Raw genomic sequence first — 21860 nt, 5'->3', positions numbered from 1 at the left:
GGCCAAGATTCAGATTCAACCAAACCCTAACCCAACTATCATCCTCTCTTCCATCTTCTTCTCCTTCAGGTGAAGCTCTAACCTACTTTTTCATCTTCGGTGACCCATTCTAACTAGAAGAACCTTTTTGTTTGAGCTTTTTTTGGCACAGATTTAGCAGAAGCTAATTGATACGCTTTCGGTTTCCAAGCCAACAATGTTCCCCCGACTTCTTTTGTTGGAATCAGGCTGAAAGCCTTTGGGTGATCACCATTTTGAAACTTGAGTCAATAATGGACGATAATACTAAAAATCAGAGATAGAGTTGAGAGCTAAGAAAACAACAAGATAGATAAAGAAAAAGAAGCAACAAATGAAAATTTCGGTTCAACATTAAATTGAAGTAGAAATGTCCAGGTTTTTAGTGATATGCTGAAAGAAAAACTCATCTATTGTTGAGATTCAAGATCAGGGTTTGATATTAATTTTCTTTCTCATTCGGTGTTCTATGTTCTGTGGGAAATTGTGGTTAAGATTTGAAGCTTTGGTAGAGCTCGCCATTTGCAGGGCTTGATAACATCTGAGTTTTCTTGCAAATGGCCAATATTTGAAAATTTATGTGGTAAATAATTGTATTATTTAAGATTTTTTATATTTATTTATAAAATTCAATCAAGTAAATCAGAGTCGTTGATTATCTCCATGGCTACGTGTCCAAATCTAATGCCTACGCTCGAACAAAAATCCCTAGATCATCTCCCTAGAGAGAACAATGTGCTCCGCATGGAACCCACCTATATCTTAGTGAGCCATAAGAGGGAACTGATCTGGCTCCAGGCTCCCCTTTCCATCACTGGGCTATGAGACTGACCAGAAAAAGAGGATCCCAGTTTCGTAACTGGCCTGCTCTAGGAGTAGGTCGCGCACGGCACGGCGGCACGCGACCTGGCAGTGTTCTCTTCCTACAATACTGTGGCCTTTCGCGAGTTAACAGTTAATCGGTACTGAAGAGGCGTCGAGGAGTTCCAGTTGAAGGAGATGGGCCGCGATGTGGAGAAGATGATTGCAATAGGCCTAGTTTGGGGGGTTACAAACGCTTTGATGCGCAAAGGTGCTCTCATTTGGGATCAAAAGCTCAAGTCTTCTTCGGCAAAGCCTCAGCGATTTCCTCAACTCCATCGACGGCTACTTGGGCATTTGAAAAATTGGGTAGAACTCCTATTAGTTTGGCAGTACTCTGTTCCTTTCTTGTTAAATCTATCGGCCTCTGCGACTTTCTTCGCTGTTCTGAGTGACAGCCCCATATCCCTTGCAGTACCTGTGACCAATGCTACGACTTTTGCGGCGACTGCAATATCGGCTATGCTTCTTGGAGAGGAGACCCATGTTGGGTTTGCTTTGTTTGGTACATTTCTCATTGTTTTGGGTGTCTGGTTTTGTATTATGTGACGAAGATCTAATGGGTTCTTGTAGAATTGATCTCAGTGTTTGTATAAGAATTTTTATTAATATGCAAAAGCATTTTGGATTTGTAGCTATCTCCCTTGTTAATCTTCTTTATTATTCCTTACAGGTCCTAATTTCATGTATAATTGTCTTCATTTTTCTGCTTTAAATTCGTTAACCAAGAGAATCTGACATGGTTCACTATCTGAGTCTGTCAGTTTTTATGGGATCATCCTCTAATTTCTTCTTTCTGGTTTGTTTTAATACTTCAACATTGAGGGAATTATTCATTCTAAGACTTGCTGGTTGGGAATTCTGATTATCAAGCTTGCTCTTCTGTCAAGTTGCCCAAGGTTAGACCTTTTAAGAGTCAACCATCTTCCTTACACATTTAAATGCTCACCTATCTCTGTTGGGTGCAATACAGTTTCTTCGACAATACTGTGATTTGCTTTGCAGACACCTTGGATGTGGTTTGAACCAAGGTGGATGAGCTACTTAGATGACAGAATGGGTGGTAGTATTGCATATTAGATCTTGATCATGGTAAACTTCTACCGTAGTAATCTGTTGGGGATTGTAGTTCAACCATGTTCATGTGGTTGCTAACCTTACCCTTTTTCTTGAGTTACACATATCTCCATTGAGCAGAAAGTACAGAATGGCAGGCTGCTTCCACATCTCTCATGACACTCCTGAACCATTTCCTCCTGGGCTTCAAAGACCATTTTAACATCTAGCTTCAATTGACCTTTGGAGGTTTTCTGTTCCCAGCTTTATATTTTCGTTCTTTGTGGATTCTTACTCTTTACTAATAGATGCTTCAAAGTTGGAAAGATATATATAACCACTAAAAATCCATTCATTATTTATAAAAGTGGACACAATTCAAAAGATATGGCCAACACAAGTTTATTCATATCCTTTTAACAAACTTAGATGTCTTGACTTGGAACCACACTTTCTTTGCTTGCTTCTAGTATTGCAGTAAAGGACGTTCAGTGGGCATGTGCCCATCGAACCTTTTATGTAAGTATCACAGCTATAAGTTTTAATGGGGAGGTTCCACGAGTTGATGAGGGAAATGGAGGCATACTGGCTGATGCTTACTGTTTCATTGCACTTGCAAGCCCTTTGCCTAAACCTCTAGATTTTAAGGGTGCTTAGTTTCAATCTTCACATGCCCATCTTGCCCTGGTAATCAGCCATTAAAATTACTGGTTTAAACCTTCATTCCTTGCTGGCTTGGGTAAGTGCTGCCCTGACTCTCATAATCCCAGGAATCTTGGAGTGGAAGCCCAACAATGAACTGGGTGAAAGAAGAATAAACATCTTATCGATGGATGCTGAATTAGTGAAACAAATGCTCTATCAAGTCCCCGTGGAACAGCTTACACAATCTGGTCTGGGTAACAAGGTATGGTGTAGTTGTAATAATCTGTTGGTTCAACTCTTATTAGGGATTAGATATTGTCGACACTGTATTTAAGCATATAGTTGTTATATTATATGTAATATATTTTCTATATAAATATATTACTGATCTCAATATGAGATCATGAGTTTCTTTCCTAAACATGTGTACCTTAACAGGGTCTTCTACTTCCCTAATTTTCTTCCCCGATTCCTCTCTCTCCTCTACATTTCTTGTTTCTTGCTCGAGTCACTGTGTTTTCTTGCTGCTGTACTCTGCAACAGTGGCTTCTGATTCTGCCTTCTGATCTTCAAGCTTTGGATTCTACTCCTCTCATTCTCAAATGTTCACCACCATTTGTCCATCAAATTATCCTCTGATAATTACCTCATTTGGGGATCACAGTTACAACCCCTGGTTCATAGTTCTGGTTTTATGGGGTTTCCTGATGGAACAAATCCTTGTCCACAGTTCTGGTTTTATGGGGACAAAGATATACTCACAAGAAACAGAACTGGATAAAAATAGAACTGTACTAAGAACAAAGAAACTTTTCACACAACTGAGGTGTTGCAATACCTTTCTTTCTAAAAAGGTCTCTCTCTCTCTCTCTCTCTCTCTCTTTCTTTCTCAAAATTACATTACAAATGGGGGTGGGATTCATTCCTATTTATAAGGAATACATAGTTCCTGGTTTTATGGGGTTTCTTGATGGAACAAATTCCTTGTCCATCTCCTTTCTTGGAGTCGAGTTCTTTCACCCCAGTTCCATTTCCAGTGTCTTATTAGATATCGTTGATACTGTATATAAGCATATAGTTGTTATTTGATATGTAATACATTTTCTATATAAATCTCAATATGAGGTCATGAATTTCCTTCCTAAACAAGTGTACCTTAACAACCCTACATAAAGTTGATTCCTCTGCCATTACCCTATATTTAAATGTTCTGGGGGGGGGGGTGTATTGTTAGTTCTTCCTGATAGATTCCCCATTAACACAAGCTCTACCTCATCATGCTTTGGACTGGAGGAAGGCAACTACTCAAATAAAGGATATAAATTAGCTGTTTGAAGTGTGACAATAACATCAACTTGGGTTCAGTATATTCAATTTTGTGGTTACATAGTAGGCTGTAAACAGTTCCAGAAGAATTCCCAGGTACTAGCTTGAGTGCCATTTCTCTACTGCTGTGGAGGAATGCTTGTTTTGATTTTATTCCAGAGCCTGATCAAACAAACAGGGCAAATTTGCTGGGGGGAATGAGGTACCTTGGCTAGTGATTGTTTTTACAGTTCAGAGCTTGAAGATGAGCAGAGTCTTTTTATGAATCATGAGTGGCACAAAAGCAGCAACATGTCCCCCCCATATTTGTCTCATTTTTATCTGCCTTGTTTTCTAGAACTTGGTAGTCCAAAGTACCTGGGTAAAACAAATTGTGGGCCATTGATTCAGTCGAGAATCAACCAAGAAATGTCTTGTTCTTATATGTAGCATCTCATGTTTTGGAGACTTGACAGCTAATGATGATCACTCAATTGGGTTCCTTATTAAGATTAATTTGTTTCCAACTTTCAATTACAAGATATGAACAAATCAGAATTTGATGTGTGTAGAACCTTGATTGCTAAGTATCATTTGGTTAGATGTAAATGTGTTGAATTATAATTATGTTAAAGATTCAATAGACAGTTTTGCATCCAATCCTAAGAATAAGTGTGGAACTAACTCAACTATATTTGAAATAGGACAATGTAATCTTACCTCACCTTTTTATCTGAAATGTCGCTGGAAATTCTTTCAATGACTTGAAGGTTGTTGCCAAATTCAGTGTGATGTTGTGTTGATCTCACAAATAGTATTGGTAACAAAGTACAGAACTTTCTATTGAGTGAGAGAGAGTACCTACATACTTCTAGGTTCTAGCTTTAAGTTTTCATATTGTAGGCTTTTTCATTCTACATTGTGAAGGAGGAGGGGAGAGATTTCATGAAGACTAATAGTGGAAACCCACAATGCCAAACATTAAATGCTAACCACCAAATTCTACCAAAAAATTGAATGTCAACTGTGAAATAATGTTGTATTTTAATGATTTGGTCTGGAATGGAATCGAATATTTAAAGTCAGCATGAATTTGTTTTCTAAACTGAAAGCTAAAAAACTTGATATAAGGGTTAAAATTTCAATGCAATCAACTAATTCTTTAATTAAAAAAAATCATATCCATATAAAATCATTAACGTTGGGGGTTTTCACAGCAATGTTATATATTTTGTTGCACTATCAACATTTGACAAGAAGTGCTGTAAGTTACAAAGATATATTATCATTCTCTCCTTGCATCAGAAAAATCTGTTGTTGCAGTTACCCAGCACTGAGAAATGAAATACTTTTACTTTCTTGTCCGTAGTACAAGAATCCAAGATCACAAAAAAATTTGGTCTGCAAAATGAAAAAAAAAAGAAATTTGTAGAATATTTACTACATAGTTGGGAAGATACAGCTGACACGGATTTTAATATGAAATGATTCAAACGATATGAGGTGGCTAGTCTTCATTCATATCTTTTGGATCCAAACTTTGGTGCCCCAGTTTTGGTAACCATATTTTCTTTGCTTGCTTCTAATATTCTTCCAAGGATAAGTCCAGTAAAGAACATTCAGGGGGCATTTTCCAGTTGAATCTTCTATAATCAGTGCAGTAGTTATAGATCATGTAGTATTTTCTGACCCACTTCATCTGACGAATTTGCCTGTAATTAAGCTTGCTGTAAACAGGGGATGTCCACCAATTGGCAGATGTATCAATGGCGCATTCACTGATGCTAACTGGTCCACTCCACTTGCAAGCTCTTGGCCTAAAATTTCTATATCTGGCTATGAAAGGTGCATAGCTCCAGTCAGTCTTCACGCGCCCACCTTGTGTTGCCCAGGTGTCAGCACTCCATAAGCTGGAATAAACCTTCATCCCTTTCTTGTTTGGGAAAGCAACACCCTGGCTCTCATAGTTTTGGAAGATTCGGATTGGCAGCCCATCAATAAACCACCTGAAACAGCAGTGAACACGGTGGTGATGTGCCATGAAGCATGGAAACAACCATCTTGGGCAGGTCCTGTTGAGGGTACTTACACAATCATATTTGGGTTCCAGTGTATGGTGTAGTTGTGGTAATCAGCAGTTGGGTCAAACCATAGCTGAAATTGCTGCTCTTTGTGTCCAACACCGTTAGTGAAAACATTTGTGTGGACAGTGTAAGGTTCTCCTGTCAGATTACCCAAGAACTCAAAGTCTATCTCGTCATGCTTCGGACCAGTTGAAGACAACTGCACAAAATTGAGAATGGAATTTAGCTAGATTTCAAGTATGTGGAGAAAAGATCAAATTTGGTTTTATTTTTGGAGATGCGAAGTTACATAGTAGGCTGTGACAGTGCCAGCAGAATTCCCAGGTACTAATTTGATTAGCATTTCCATACTGCCATAGAGGTATGCATGTTTTGTTTGAATTCCAGATCCTGACAAACCAAACCAAGGCAAGTTAGCAAGGAATTGGATGAGAATATGAGATTGAGCTTAATGACCAAAACATTACAGGTTCCTTATGAATTACTGGGTAGGACAGCACCATCTCAGTGTCTGATACTTCTATTGGAAATCCAAAATAGTCACTGTAAGCGACTGGGTACCATCATTTTTCATCAATCCCTCCCCAAAACAAGGACAGATGTATGAGAAAATGAGAGGGGAACTGTGAGGTCATGAGTTTGATTTGTGGTCTCTGTGATACCAAAAAGATTCTTATTTGAGCCTGAGGAACTGTGCTTAAAACTTGTCAGCTCCAGGACTCAAATCAAGTTTACATAGTTTTCAGGTAACTCAACCAAAAGCCCAGCCAAGATGCCTTCTTTATTGTCCGAGTCAGGTTGCCTGATTGTCATGGTAACTTGACTCAGATCGGTTCCCTTTTCTTCTTCTTCTTCTTTTTCCCCCCATCTTGTAATTAATATGTTAAACACACTAGGTTTATGTACAAAGCCTAAACTTTACTGCTCTGGAATCTTAAGAACTTTCAAGTCATTATACTGAAACATCAAAATATTTGCATGTTATGTTATTGCAGGTTGTTACTGTAAAAGCCAGCCTACATGGTATGAAGTAATGCTATTATGTAGTTCTAAGAAGGCCGGCCATCTTCCTCATCAGTGATTTCAATTTCCAGAAAGATGAAGAGAATGACAAAAAAATTTTGAAGTGTAATGTGCTGCAGATGAACATACCTGTCCAATTAGTTAGCACAAGCTTAAGATCTTCACCATTACCAGCAATCAACTCTTGATTACCTCCCCAGGAAAAGTGGACATGTTCTGGAAATGTTGCCTCTACAGAACTCAGATTCATTGCAACCAGAGAGATTGCAAGAGCAAAGAAGAGAGCTTCTCCAAGGTTAGCCATGCTAACCCAGAAGCAAAAGAACAATAGATTCTCCTCTGAAGATAGAAAAAGTGAAGGTTGAATGCAACCTGAAAATGGTTTTTAAACGGCTTCAAAAAACATAGATTGAGGAAGAGCACATGGTTTAGGGTTTTCTTTCAGGTTCAACCGGACCGGTAGCTTTGATGAGTAAGAGCTCTGTGGTCCTTTCTTCCTAACAAATAAAGTGGAGTTCACGTCTTTTAATAAATCCACAAGAATTACTACCCATGTGACTAAGTACACCTGTCAGTCATTCATTGGACAGTATATCAACTAGATGGGCCCGGTTAGGGCCAAAGAGATAAACGGTTGGTGCTTAATTCGGTTGGACGAGGAGAGAAAGGAGGATTTGAATTTGAATACAGCTCATTTTTGAAACCTTTCGACGTGAATGCCACTAACTGCGGAAGAATTTTTTTTTTTTTTAAAACCAAAATTATAGAAATATGAAGAACATACTCCCATTGATTGCTGAGGATAACATTGTAGATTTGCAGGTGGATTACACCAAATCAAAGATTAATAAACAAGTTAAAGTAGTTAATCATATCATCTTATGGGGATTAAAAAAATATTTAAAAGAACAAAAGAACCTTTTTAGGGTTCTAGTTGATCACATGTATGGTTATTAATCTATGAATGTATCAGGAGATCAGAGGTTGTATCTCATACAGAGAGATTCTCCATGTTGCTTGGCTTGTAATGGACGTTGTTTACCTATTTTATGAGATTTGCAGAGCCTGTGTTGAGTTTTCTTGGAAAATAAATCAAATTGCTTACCTAATGTAGATACTCTCCACCTGGCAGGCGTCTCCCATCTTCACACCTTCAAAGTTTGACTGATATCTCACCAACAAAAAATAAATAAAAATTTGACTGATATGGGTGTGCCTGTCTACTGGGGCAAGTTATGTGTGTAGGTGGGGGGCTGGGAGGACAGGCTATCCGGGTGGAGAGAATTTGGACTGCCGCTAGTATTTGAAAAAGAAAAAACAGCCGGGTCTTTTGGAACTCCATGCTTACCCAAGTAGGGTTTGGACTGTTCACATGTATTCTCTACAAATAGAGATACAATTTTTATTAATTTCCTTATATTTACTTAGTGGCCCTACCCATATTTTTATAGTCAAAATTCGTTAGGAGAGCAAATCTAGACTTGTCATATGGATAACGGACTTTGACCACAAAAATAGGAACATGTCCAGATAACTTCCCCTAATGGGTTTTGACTAAAGAAAGGGAGAGTTGATATTGACTTTGTTTACAAGGAGCACAATGTACTCCCTTAGGGTCTATTTGGTTACATGAGTCTGGAGATTTTAAATATTTAGAGATTTCAAATATATAAATTTCAAATCTATGGAGTTATAATTTATAAAATTAGATATTTGGTTGTGGAATGAAATATGTGGATTCATTCTTAAAAAACTATTTGATTGACGTGATTTTTATGAATGTGCAAATGTATAGTTTTTTTGAAACCTGGGACAATTTCACCCCCTAACCCATAAATCGGATTCACCTTTTGAGTGTAAAAGGTGAATTTCCAGATTTCAATGGGAGAGATTTTTACAACCAAACGGGTATAATTCTTGACTTTGATATTGAAATCTTTGGATTCATGTAACCAAACAGGCCCTTAGCGAATTTTGACCAAAGAAACAGGGTGGATCCCATTGGATAAAACTATTTTTATTTATTTTTAATATTTACCAAGTAGACCACACCTTTAATTTTGTGATCAAAACCAATCTGGGAGGTGATCCAGACTCGTTGTATGGAGTCTATGGACTATACAAATAAGTAGCCAATAAAGAATTATTTATTTCTCGTATATATTTATAAAAATAAAAAATTCAAACACTAGGAGGACTTCAGAAATTGATGTCCCTTTTGGATCGTGCATGATGACGTAGACATCAGAGAAATAATCTTTGAACTTGCTTCTAATGTTGTGGCAAATTGCATTCGGTGGGCATGTTCCAGTTGAATCTCTGGTAATCAGTGCAGTAGTTATAGATCATGTAGTTGTCTCTAACCCACTTCATCTGACCAATTTGGCTGTAGTTTAACTGGCTCTACTCAGGGGTAAGGGGTGTTGGCAGCTCACATTGGTATGTGCTGTCTGATCCATACCATTGGCAAGCTCTTGGCCTATAACTTCTGAATTCTGCAACGAATGGTGCGCATGCAGCTCCAGTCAATCTTCTCACGCCCACCTTGCGTGCACCAGTCATCAGCATTCCATAAGCTGGAATAAAGCCACAACTCTTGGTTGTTTGGGTAGGCAATACCTTGACTCGCATAAATAGTTTCTAAAGTCTGGGATGGGCACACCATCAACAAACCACCTGAAACAAGAATAGAAAATTCAAATTAACATTGAAGCCGTAGTTTGGACTTTGGAGTCTTGAATCAAGTGTGAACTTACACAATTTCACTTGGGTTCCAGTGAATGGTGTGGTTGTGCCGTTGTGGTAATCAGCAGTTGGGTCAAACCAGAGTTTGAATTGCTGTTCTTTGCCTCCACCACCCTGAGCAATGACATTTGTGTGAACGGTGTAAGGTTGTCCTGATTGATTGCCCAAGAACTCAAAGTCTATCTCACATGCTTGTCACCAGTTGGAGACAACTGCAGCACAAAATTTAGATTGAAATTTAATTAGCCAGATTTTATTTCAGATATAACATTTTCTAAAGTGGGTATGTGAGGAAAAAATGTCAAACATGGCTAGCCTTCCACATCAAATGGGAAAATAATTACATAGTAAGCTGTAACAGTGGCAGCAGAATTTTCGGTACTAATTTGATTAGCATTTCTGTACCTCCAAATATGCTTGATCGGATTGAATTTCAGAGCCTTAGAAGGCATTGGAAAATAAGACATCTCCATTGTATATTAAGATGAGTAAATGAGAGGCACTGCACCATGTCAATGCCATCCATAAAAAAAATGTTCCCAGTCCAAAAATTATTTGAGACAGGAAATATGCACTTTAAACTAGTATACTCTAGAAATCTAATATATCTGAATTTACATATTTATTAATAAACTAAACTGAGAACTCAACCAAGAAATGTATTGTTTACTTGGCATACTATCAGAGGAACATGTACCTGAAGAATTGGTTAGCACAAGCTGAAGATCATCACCATTACCAGTAATCTTGGCTTGATCACCCCCCACCCCAAAAAAAAGAAGAAAAGGTGAAATAGACATTCTCTGGGAATGTGGCACCTACAGGATTCTGCAGGTCTAGTGCAATCAAAGAGATGACTACAACTGTAAAGAAGATACCACCTAGTTTGGCCATTTATGCCAACCCAAAAACTCAGTATATATATCCTTTTCTTCTATGTTAGCCAAGAACAATTGCTAGAAGCTCCGGCATCTGAAGATGGTTTATGAAAGCTTTATATAGCATGCACTTAAGAAAGTGAAAAAGATCTAATCAATTATTTTAGTGTTGTTCCTTTCATAATCAACACAGGCTTGCATGTTTGATGAACATATATAAGGTGGTAGGTAGCCTTTCTTAATTCTTAGTATTATTCTTTTGATCAAAGAGAGCAAGACCAGAAGACGAAAAATGGAGTTTTTCGTGTATGCATGTACGTCTTTGTTGATTGAAGAAAATTCAAACCGGCCTTTCTCTTGTCTAGGACCTATTATTAATATCTTATAATCGGTAGTGGTAACCAAAAACTTTTCCAGAAGAAAAAAAATGGAACCAAATAAGTAGCTGGACCAACCGGCCCAGTAACCTAATTAATTGCAGGACAAGCATGATCATGAGGTAGCCTGGAAAGTGGAAACTTGAACTGGACAAGAGTGATCGACCAATTCCACCTTGTTGTGCCGAATGATCACTCGGTTGACTCAGTGAGATTATTTTCACAAACTGTACGTCCCTGTTTGGCTACGTTTAAAGGGTTTGTTTGGCTCATCGTTAATGCCTCATTGGTTGCTGGGTTAAGATAGTCTGTTGATGACCTATTTGGATATTGATGATTATAAAGGAAAAGGGCTCTATCTGGGACTTATTTGATTATTGATTGTTGAAATGGAGTGAAAAAGAGAGAAGGAGAGGGAGAGAAATTATGGAGGGGTTCCATTGTATGCTTCCACACTAATTTAGGGTTATCACCATATCCTTCAAACAATATATTACACCCATTCTTATAGAAGGATCCTTATGTGTCTTTAAATTCATGGAAACCTGATAAGTTACAAGGTCTCTAATATTGATAGGTTTCACAAGTAATTGAAATCAAATTATTTTGAACCATACAAGAGTTTTGAGTCTAGGTAGAATTCATTTTGAGCTGCTATATATCATATGTTAGAAGAGGCCTTTTGGCTGATAGACTATTATGGCATATAACTAATTAGGTTTTGAACTCCTATGTTGTTTTATCACTTCATGTAATGAGAGTCCGTTAGAGTTAAGGTTTTTGTGCGAAAGATCCTTGTGATGACTTATCCAAAGACTTGACATCGATTATTTAAACACAAAATGGCTCTACTTAGAAGTTGAGCTCTTGTGCTTGAATATAGATTAGGGGACACACTACCCACCATGAAATAAGGTGGAATACCATATATCCTTCATGTTTCTGTAAAAGCCTTAAAGGTTGTTGGCTATTGACTAGCATTGATATCATCAATGGTGACTGTTCTAACATGATGTTTTGGGAAAATTTGCTAGTCCATTTAAGTCAGCATTGTCACAGATCTAAAAGTTGATCAATTTATTGAAAAGCCTACGTGAATAATACATAATAATAGTAGCAGTAAAACATGTTGCACACTAGCAAAATCTGAGGTATACTTTAATGTTGCGCACTAAATGTGCTGCACTTGCTCACAGTAGCACTGAAGTTGAATCCAGCAAAATCTTCACTATAGAAATGTCCAAAAAATATTAGTATATGAATCTGGTCTAAAGGACTATCCAATCATTACGTGCTGGACGTTTGTTAAAAAAGCTGTTATAAACAAAGACAATAAAAATTAATTTTAACCCAAGAAAGAGCCACGAGGTCGGTTCTTATAAATTTGAGAATCAAATAATAGCTTATTGCAAAGTTTTGGTCTACAACACAAGATTGCATGGGCACAGAAAAATTATAAATTTTACGAAGTCGGGGAAGATTGAGGCTAGCCAGTAGAGAATTGTTTATTGGTCATATTCATAAGCACAAGTGATTCAAACAGTAGGGGAACATCAGAAATGGATTCTTCTCTTTCGGTTCCTGCATTGCATAATGGTTCAGACATCAGAGAATCAATCTTTGAATTGGGATTGCTTCTAATATTGCTCGTAGTTGCATTCTGGTGGCATGTTCCCGTTGAATCTCTGATAATCAGTGCAGTAGTTATAGATGATGTAGTTGTCTCTAACCCAGTTCATCTGACCGATTTGGCTGTAGGTTAACTTGCTATACTCAGGAGCTGTCCACCAATTGGAAGGGGTGTTAGCAGCACATTGGTCTATGCTGTCTGTTCCATACCATTGGCAAGCCCTTGGCCTAAAATTTCTGAATTCTGCTTTAAATGGTGCACAGGTCCAGTCAGTCGTCACACGCCCACCTTGTGTGCACCACTCATCAGCATCCCATAAGCTGGCATAAAGCCACATTCCTTGCTTGTTTGGATAATTAATGCCTTGGCTCTCATAGTTTCTGAAGACTCGGATTGGCAGACTATCAACAAACCACCTGAATCCACAAGACCAAATTAACAACATTGAAGCACCTAAGACAAACAATTTTGAGTCTGTGAATTGGGTTTGAATTACTTACACAATTTCACTTGGGTTCCAGTGAATGGTGTAGTTGTGGTAATCAGCAGTTGGGTCAAACCAGAGTTTAAATTGCTGTTCTTTGCCTCCAACACCCTTAGCAAAGACATTTGTGTGAACAGTGTAAGGTTGTCCTGATTGATTGCCCAAGAACTCAAAGTCTATCTCGTCATGCTGATCACCAGTTGAAGACAACTACAACACAAAATTTAGATTGGAATTTGGTTAGCCAGATTAATTTCTAGTGTTTCATGAGAGAACAAAATGTCAAATTTGGCCAGGTTGTGTAAGCTCAGATGGGAAGATAATTAATTACATAGTAGGCTGTAACAGTGCCAGCAGAATTCCCAGGTACTAATTTGATCAGCATTTCCATACTGCCAAAGAGGTATGGGTAATCAGATTGAATTCCAGAACCTGCAAATCAAACCAAAAGAAGCCATTAATGAATTTAGCAGAATAGGAGAAGCAGCTAAGTGCTTCAATATAGGACTAAATTGTTTTTCATGCTTCAACTATATAGATATGTAGATGTGTGATACGCTTTATCAAAACTCCAGATTCAGTCATATATCAGAAGAGGGCATGCACCAGTCCTATAATATGAAATAACTGTCCACCATGAAACTATCAATATATAGAGGGACGACATACCTGATGAATTGGTTAGCACAAGCTCAAGATCATCACCAGTACCATAAATTTTGGCTTGATCACTTCCCCAGGTAAAGTAGACAGAATCATAAAAAAAAGCATCTACATGACTCGGATTGAGTGCAATATTCAGAGAGAAGAATGCAAGTGCAAAGAAGAACCTTCCCAAGTTGGCCATTAATGCCAACCCAAACCTAAGCTCAGTGTTTATCCTTCTCCCTTCTTTGTCAGCTAGCTCTCCTTCTCTGAAGCTAGCTAGAACAGAAACGTAGATGAATCTGAAGATGGTTTATGATGACAGCTTTATACAAAATACATTGACAAATAGAATAAACCTCAATCAATTATTTATTCATATATTTTAGGTCAACTTTTGTTCTCGTCTTTCTCTATGAAGTGTCAAGCACTCACTGGACAGATGAACCGACAATCTCTATTAATATGATCTCCAGAAGTTGGTGTAGATCGAGATTTTTATTATTTGCAGTTTTACGCAAAAGCCCAGAAATTCATGAGATGGTAAGCGTGTTCATCAGGTCACGTTTACATTGTGGCAATGCACAGAACGAAGAGATCAGAGACTTGGTAAAGCCATGGAACAGCAGAGCACAGCACACAGATGAGAAAAGAAGGGCCTTTCACGTCCAGGCAAGCTGGCAGCGGGGCATGCATGATGTCGTGCAAGGGACAAAAACAACGCGCTCATCTCTCAGCTCTTAGAGAGCGCGAGAGAAGGAGAAGAAGAAGAAAAATGGAGTTGACTACTTGTGGGTTGGGGACCAAGTCATCCAAAGACGTGAATGCCAATATATTTGCCAAAAGAGGTTAGGAAGGAAAGCAGAAGGGGCGGCATTATTCAAATTTGAAGGTAATTGAATCTGTTGTTGAGTTGATTTGGTTAATTAGAAGAAAAAAAACTTAGCTTTCCAATATTATATACATGTTTAGAGAATAATCTTATGATGTTTCGTCTTTTAAAAGGTTATCATGGATGATTGATCATGAGTCTTAGGTATCATGCAAAGGCAACACGTGAATCCATTAGGATCCAATGACTTCATTGTAGTCTTCAACATAGCAGCAAACAAACAATACGAAAATCACTTATATGAGCCTTATAGATAAAGAATTATTTTTATACTGTTAGTTCATGTCATGATTTTATATGCAATGATATTTTTAATTTTTTTTTCTTTTTAAAAATAAAATAAGCCATTAGTCGTAAAGAAGGGAATGAAGGGTTTTTTTTTTTTTTAATTATGTGAGTTAAGAACCCATTTGATAAGGCGTTAAGTATTTGGGCTTTGAAAAATATACTAGAAATTATTTTGGTTGATTTTGGAAGTGGAACAATATTTTAGGGTCCACAAAATTTGCTTTTGTAAGTGAAAATATTTATTGTCAATAGGAATTTAGCAGATTTTTATGTTTAGAATGGATTCCATGAAAATCTTTTTCTAAACTTTTTTACTTAAACTCAACTTGCACAAACTTTTGCTTTGAGAAAGCAAATGCAATGTTAGTGTTTCTGGAAGCATAAATTTTCATAAATTTCAATTTATGTTGTATAGATCATTAGAAACGAAACAGTATATCAAACGGTTTTTGGCCAATTCTTTTGTTTTCTCGAAGTAAGAATCCCTAAAAATTGTTTTTAGGTAAGTAGGATATATAAGAGAGTTATTTTGGTCATCAAACAACCTAAAGGGTATCTTGGTCCTTATGGGTTTGAAATTTGAACGACGGTGTTAGTTGTTATGAGACTTAAATGTAATTTATTACACGAAAAGGACCCAACATTATTTCATGGACTGATGGACTACTAAAAAGATCCACATAAAAAATTCTAATTATAAATGTAAAATTTTTAAATCACAGTTTCTCAGCCTAAAAGTTCTTAAATTTACAAAACAAACGCCCAGCCACGATTAGGGTTAGGGTTTCTAAACAATCCTTCTAGCCTTCGTTGTTTCTCTACCATTTTTCCTTTCTTGGCTAAAAGTCTTATTTGAAAATGTAGAAAGAGCCGAAAAGAAACTCCGACGGAGAGTAGTTCTTGTTTGAAATTTGGTAGATCTGTGAATTGAGGCATAGATTTACAAGGGAAGTCCTGCTCTGACTTATCGGATTTACATCTGAAAACAGAATTTACAAGTTTTGAATTGGATTACCCAAATGACCAAAACAGAGTTGCGTTCCAAGGTTAAGACCCAAATTGCACCGACTGGGTCAACAACAATGTAGAATTCGAGACTGATTGGCAAGGTTAAAACCCCAATTACCCAGATCCTATAGGTAATAGGGTGGGCCATAAGTTGGTATGGACCAGTTGGGCCCACTTATTACAGTATTGCTGGCCAAATCCAAATCAGTCCACTACAAAGGGGGCATTAGGGTTTTTCTATACTTTTTGAAGATTAGATACCACCACAAAGGGGGATTTGAAAATGCTTGGGAGCAGTATAAACCCTAAACCCTAAATCCCAACCTTTGAACCAGGGAACACAATTCTCTTAATCCAATGGTAAAGACCAATGACTAGTTAACCAACTTCAAGTCAACATGAGGAAGACAACTATTCTTTTGATAAGGTGGATGAGAAGAGCGACTCTCTGTCTAACTACTCTAACCAGGAGAGGGATGATAGGTGACAGGCCAATAGGAAGCTTGCTATAGTCTAGTCCGGATAGATCGAGGAAGCGTGATGGATATGTTATGCATACACATCCTCTGTCACCCCACCACTGCGCTTATGGCTCTATACCCCAACCCAACTTACTCTGGCCCGGGTCCTCCCTTTCTATTCCTCGCTAAGCGGACCGTGGGAGCATGGGGGAGTATCTACTTTGGTTTGATAGAAAGCATCTCTCTTTTTTCTCTCTTGAGCGAACCCGCCCAAAAAAGAAAAATAGAATAAGTTGTTCTTGTCGGCGGGCATGAATTTAAAGTTGGGTTCACATTAAATCTGGATCGTTAATATGAAAGGTCTAGATTGATGTGGATTGATTGGAGCAGCACTACTCCCAAACAAAATGTAGGGGAATTTGCTCAATTTATAATGACCAACATCTCTTATTGATGATATCAACTGTCTTTCACTTTAAGAAAAATAACTAGGTTAACATTTTCTAGACCACAAAGAGAACTTTTATGTGTATTAACATAATGTTATGAGACACTGATAGAAGGAATATCTAATATGTTTTATTAAAGTGAGCATATGTATTTATAGTACAATGAGATAGTAGTGTAGAAATATATGCTATTGAGTCATTGATTGAGTCAACTCTCTAACAGACCCCCTCAAGCATAACGGGACAGATACCATAAGCTTGTCTCTCAAATAACAGAATCGAGCGCGAGAAAGACCCTTGGTAAGTAAATCGGCCAACTGATCCTGAGTAGAAATATATCGAACAACAAGCTGACGAGTGGCAACCAAATCCCGAACAAAATGAAAATCTATCTCAATATGTTTGGTGCGTGCATGAAAGATAGGATTAGCAGTCATATAGGTAGCACCAATATTGTCACACCAAATCTGAGGAGCAATAGGGAGAAAAGCCCCAATTTCTCCAAGTAAGGAACGTATCCATAGCAACTCAGTAGCAACTGCAGCAAAAGCACAACACAATCTGATTTTTGTAAGAATTTTGAAATGTCAATGAGAGCTTTACATTAAAGTTTTTGAATAAACAAATTTACCGAAGAGGAAGTGGTTTGTGAATTTCGAATGTACTATTAACTTTGCTGCTTTATATTTATATTATGTCATCAAAAACATTGGTGTATGATTGGTATTGGCATCATCGTGACTATTCAAACCATGAGGTTTTAGAAAATTTGGCTTGTCCATATAACTTAGTTTGAAAATTGATTAATTGAATCCATATGTTACATATGGAATAAAACATTTTGTTATCTACAAGTAGATCAATTTATTGAAAAGCCACCATGAATGGAGTAAAACATCATAGTAACAGTAGGTCAAGAGTAGTAGAACATGTTGCAAACTAGGAAAATCTTCGCTCACCTTTCTATAAAAGGGCCCAAAAAATATTGGTATATGAAACAAGTCTTAATTTTGAAACAATGATGAACTTTTGGAAAAGAAACAAACTGGGACAAGTTGGATCTACAACACAAGATCGCATGGTCACAGAAAAATTACAAATCTTACAAAGTTGGGAAGATAAAAACAAGCGGGTAGAAAATTGTTTTATAGTCAGAAGCACAAATGATTCAACAGTAGGGGAACATCAAAAATTGATTCATCTCTTTCGGTTCCTGCATAATGGTTTAGACATCAGAGAATCAATCTTTGAATTGGGCTTGCTTCTAATATTGTTCGTAACTGCATTCTGGTGGCATGTTCCCGTTGAATCTCTGATAATCAGTGCAGTAGTTATAGATGATGTAGTTGTCTCTAACCCAGTTCATCTGACCAATTTGGCTGTAGGTTAACTTGCTATACTCAGAAGCTGTCCACCAGTTGGAAGGGGTGTTAGCAGCACATTGGTTTATGCTGTCTGGTCCATTCCATTGGCAAGCCCTTGGCCTAAAATTTCTGAATTCTGCTTTAAATGGTGCACAGGTCCAGTCAGTCTTCACACGCCCACCTTGTGTGCACCACTCATCAGCATCCCATAAGCTGGCATATAGCCACATTCCTTGCTTGTTTGGATAATTAATGCCTTGGCTCTCATAGTTTCTGAAGACTCGGATTGGCATACTATCAACAAACCACCTGAATCCACAAGACCAAATTAACAACATTGAAGCACCTAAGACAAACAATTTTGAGTCTTGAATTGGGTTTGATTTACTTACACAATTTCACTAGGGTTCCAGTGAATGGTGTAGTTGTGGTAATCAGCAGTTGGGTCAAACCAGAGTTTAAATTGCTGTTCTTTGCCTCCAACACCCTTAGCAAAGACATTTGTGTGAACAGTGTAAGGTTGTCCTGATTGATTGCCCAAGAACTCAAAGTCTATCTCATCATGCTGGTCACCAGTTGAAGATAACTACAACACAAAATTAGAATATTGGAATTTGGTTAGCCAGACTAATTTCAAGTGTTTCATGAGAGAAACAAAAAATGTCAAATTTGGTCTGGTGTTTTAAGCTCAGAAGGAAAGATAATTAATTACATAGTAGGCTGTAACAGTGCCAGCAGAATTCCCAGGTACTAATTTGATCAGCATTTCCATACTGCCAAAGAGGTATGGGTAATCAGATTGAATTCCAGAACCTGCAAATCAAACCAAAAGAAGCCATTAATGAATTTAGCAGAATGTATAGGAGAAGCTAAGTGCCTCAATATTAGGACTAAATTGTTTTTCATGCTTCAACTATATAGATATGTATGATCTAAAGCGTATATTTAATGAAAATTCCAATTTCAGTCATATATCAGAAGAGGACATGCACCAGTTCTATAATATGAAATAACTGGCATGGCCACTATGAAACAATCAATATATAGAGAAACGACATACCTGATGAATTGGTTAGCACAAGCTCAAGATCATCACCAGTACCATAAATTTTAGCTTCATAACTTCCCCAGGTAAAGTAGACAGAATCATAAAATGAAGCATCTACATGACTCGGATTGAGTGCAATATTCAGAGAGAAGAATGCAAGTGCAAAGAAGAAGCTTCCCAAGTTGGCCATTAATTCCAACCCAAAAGCTCAGTTATGTATATCCTTCTCTCTTCTTTGTCAGCTACCTCCTTCTCTGGAGATAGGTAGAAGCCAAGCACTGAAGATGGTTTATGATGACTGCAGCTTATATAGAATACATTGACAAAGAGATCAATCTTAATCAATTTTCAATCCAGTTGTTCTAGTGCTGTTTTTTATTTCGTCGTTGGAACGTTGTCTTTCTTGGTATATTTCTGCGGTGGACCTTAAGGTCGATCTTTGTTCTTGTCTTAAGGTGACCAACTCATCTAAGACGTGAAGAGCAATATAGTTGCAGAAGAGGTTAGGAAAGAACGGCAAACGAAACAAGGGCGGCATTAATATTCAACTGTGAAAACAAATTATTTAAAAAAAAGAAGAAGAAAATCAAGCTTTCCCATTATTATATATAAAATAATCCTATGATGACACTTGGTTTTTTAAATTGTTATGGAAAATTGACATCGAAGTGGTTTTTGAAAGACAATACGTGAATGTGTTAGGATTCAATGACTGTATTCTCTGTATGATGTAACTAACAAACAGTCTGAAAAGCATGGGTAAATTGTTTTTATATTGGTTGAGTTCATATCATGATTTATTTCTATGCAATGGTATTGTTGAATTCTCTTTTTGTTTTCATTTTTTTTAAAGAAAAAAAATCCATCAGGAAGATTTTTTTTTTTTTAAAGTCCACGTGTAATCTTCTTTTTTTTCTTTCGATCAGACGCTGCACCACGTAATCAATAGAAGATCTAATCATCCTGATTAAAAATTTGGTGTTTAATTATAAATATAAAAATTTCAAATCACATATCTCACCCTTAAAATTCATATATTTATGTGTCTCCCATTTTCTTAGTTTCTCTTAATAGGATTGAAACATCATTTCTCTTTTTATTTTATTTTTTTCGTCAACCAATTATAACAACTAGGGCTCCTAAGCCCACAAGGTGGGGGAAGGTATGGTTGGAGTAGAGGTTTGAACATGACTTTCTTAAATATATTGACTTTACATAGAAGGCTGCCACCATTGTATTAAAAGTGCATTCACGGAAGAAATAGTCTTTAGCGCCATAAACATTCATTTAGCTCTTACAACTTTAGAACCTTTTGTAGATGAATTAACTCTATTATTTATTACATGGTGCAATCTCGACGGTCACTTCAAGCCTTGCTAAAAAAAAAAAAAAAAAAAGCCCCAAGGAGATATAGGTCATTAGGCTGGTCTGATCCAGTCCATATTCTGATTTTGTTTTCAAGGAATTCAATTTAGTGGGCTTGGTCCAAAGGTACCATGGAACTTTATCATATCCATTTCTAACCATTCATTTCCCTCTGGATGAATGACACATGTCCATTGATTATATCCAAAGGCTGAGGGTAATATTTAGAAGATATATATATTTTTTAATTTTAATTTAATTTGAACATTTGGATGTGATTGATGGACATGTGTCTTTCATTCAGAGAGAAATGGATGGTCTATTTCTGAAAAAAATTCTGAAGTTTTAATAGCCATATTCATATGAAATGGTTTGGGCTTCAATGACTTGACAATAGTACCTGGGAATTTTATTAGGTCCATTTTTGACAAAGAAATGGACCATCCATTTCCCTCTAGTTGGGTGGTGTTCAGATAGGCTTGGGCTGATTAGCTAATTTATTATGACTGGGGCTCAGCCTAGTTGCGAATGGGTCCATAACAGTGTTGTATATGTTGTAGGCCAATAGGAACCCTAGTCGAGAATTTGAGATAGACTGGCATGGTTAATTGACCAATGGCCTAATTACCCAGATACCAGGTAATAGAGTGAGCCATAAATTGGTGTGGACCAATTGGGCCCAAGAGGCCCGAAAAAAAATCAACTATTGTGCGTAGCAGTGCACATAGATGCCAAATAATATGCTGAAAGAGCAAAAAGATTACCAGGCTAGTTTGGACTTTTTCAATTTGAAATCAAACTTTAAATCTCAGTCTGTTATTTGACATTTATGAACACTGATGTGCACAGTAGAGAGCCGTGTACAACAAAGAATTTTTTTCTCCAAGAGGCCCACACCCCATAAGACTATTACTATATAGCCAAACCCAACCCAACTTGCAACACCGGCGTGCCATTTACTTTCCAGACTAGCTAGCACTCAAGAACTTCAAAAAGAATAGAAAGCTACAAATTTTTTTTTTGTCGTTGGAAATCAGACAAAGTTACAATTACTAGCCGATGATGTTGATTGTTGGAAAGCTACAAATGAAAACAGAACGTCTTCAATAAGATTTTGTGATCCGTGAAAGGAAATCTTTTTGAGAGGACAAAGACTATCAAATAATAGCCTTCTTTCAATTTATTAGAATCAAACTTCTATTATTACTCAGCAAAACTGAATTTACAGCACCAT

General features: G+C 37.2%; 4 protein-coding genes and 1 pseudogene across 4 annotated transcripts; 1 reads left to right on the top strand and 4 right to left on the bottom strand.

Moving 5' to 3' along the window:
* The first annotated feature begins 821 nt into the window (after window positions 1-821).
* LOC149020947 (uncharacterized) lies at window positions 822-2135 on the top strand. Its single transcript, XM_089147021.1, has one exon. The coding sequence runs from the start codon at window positions 1018-1020 to the stop codon at window positions 1426-1428; it is 411 nt and encodes a 136-aa protein (XP_089003147.1). The 5' UTR covers window positions 822-1017; the 3' UTR covers window positions 1429-2135.
* A 2929-nt stretch (window positions 2136-5064) lies between these two features.
* On the bottom strand, window positions 5065-7467 carry LOC149020946 (putative xyloglucan endotransglucosylase/hydrolase protein 26). The gene is made up of 4 exons (XM_089149183.1): window positions 7122-7467; window positions 6259-6359; window positions 5975-6168; window positions 5065-5891 (listed from the first exon to the last, which is right to left on the bottom strand). The coding sequence occupies exons 1-4, from the start codon at window positions 7294-7296 to the stop codon at window positions 5468-5470; spliced, it is 894 nt and encodes a 297-aa protein (XP_089005309.1). The 5' UTR covers window positions 7297-7467; the 3' UTR covers window positions 5065-5467.
* Window positions 7468-9263: 1796 nt separating this feature from the next.
* Window positions 9264-10631, bottom strand: LOC149020945 (putative xyloglucan endotransglucosylase/hydrolase protein 26; annotated as a pseudogene).
* Window positions 10632-12360: 1729 nt separating this feature from the next.
* LOC149020944 (putative xyloglucan endotransglucosylase/hydrolase protein 26) lies at window positions 12361-14031 on the bottom strand. The gene is made up of 4 exons (XM_089147020.1): window positions 13776-14031; window positions 13438-13538; window positions 13123-13316; window positions 12361-13038 (listed from the first exon to the last, which is right to left on the bottom strand). The coding sequence occupies exons 1-4, from the start codon at window positions 13951-13953 to the stop codon at window positions 12630-12632; spliced, it is 882 nt and encodes a 293-aa protein (XP_089003146.1). The 5' UTR covers window positions 13954-14031; the 3' UTR covers window positions 12361-12629.
* Window positions 14032-17772: 3741 nt separating this feature from the next.
* On the bottom strand, window positions 17773-19526 carry LOC149020943 (putative xyloglucan endotransglucosylase/hydrolase protein 26). The gene is made up of 4 exons (XM_089147018.1): window positions 19274-19526; window positions 18926-19026; window positions 18606-18799; window positions 17773-18522 (listed from the first exon to the last, which is right to left on the bottom strand). Exons 1-4 carry the CDS (start codon window positions 19449-19451, stop codon window positions 18114-18116), a joined length of 882 nt encoding a protein of 293 aa, XP_089003144.1. The 5' UTR covers window positions 19452-19526; the 3' UTR covers window positions 17773-18113.
* Window positions 19527-21860: the final 2334 nt, after the last annotated feature.

This window comes from Hakea prostrata, chromosome 3 (genome assembly GCF_041222555.1).
Source record: "Hakea prostrata isolate BN-2017 chromosome 3, UWA_Hpros_2, whole genome shotgun sequence".
Classification (NCBI taxonomy): domain Eukaryota; kingdom Viridiplantae; phylum Streptophyta; class Magnoliopsida; order Proteales; family Proteaceae; genus Hakea; species Hakea prostrata.
The sequence above is the reverse complement of the archived record's forward strand: the minus strand, read 5'-3'. Positions and strand labels throughout refer to the sequence as shown.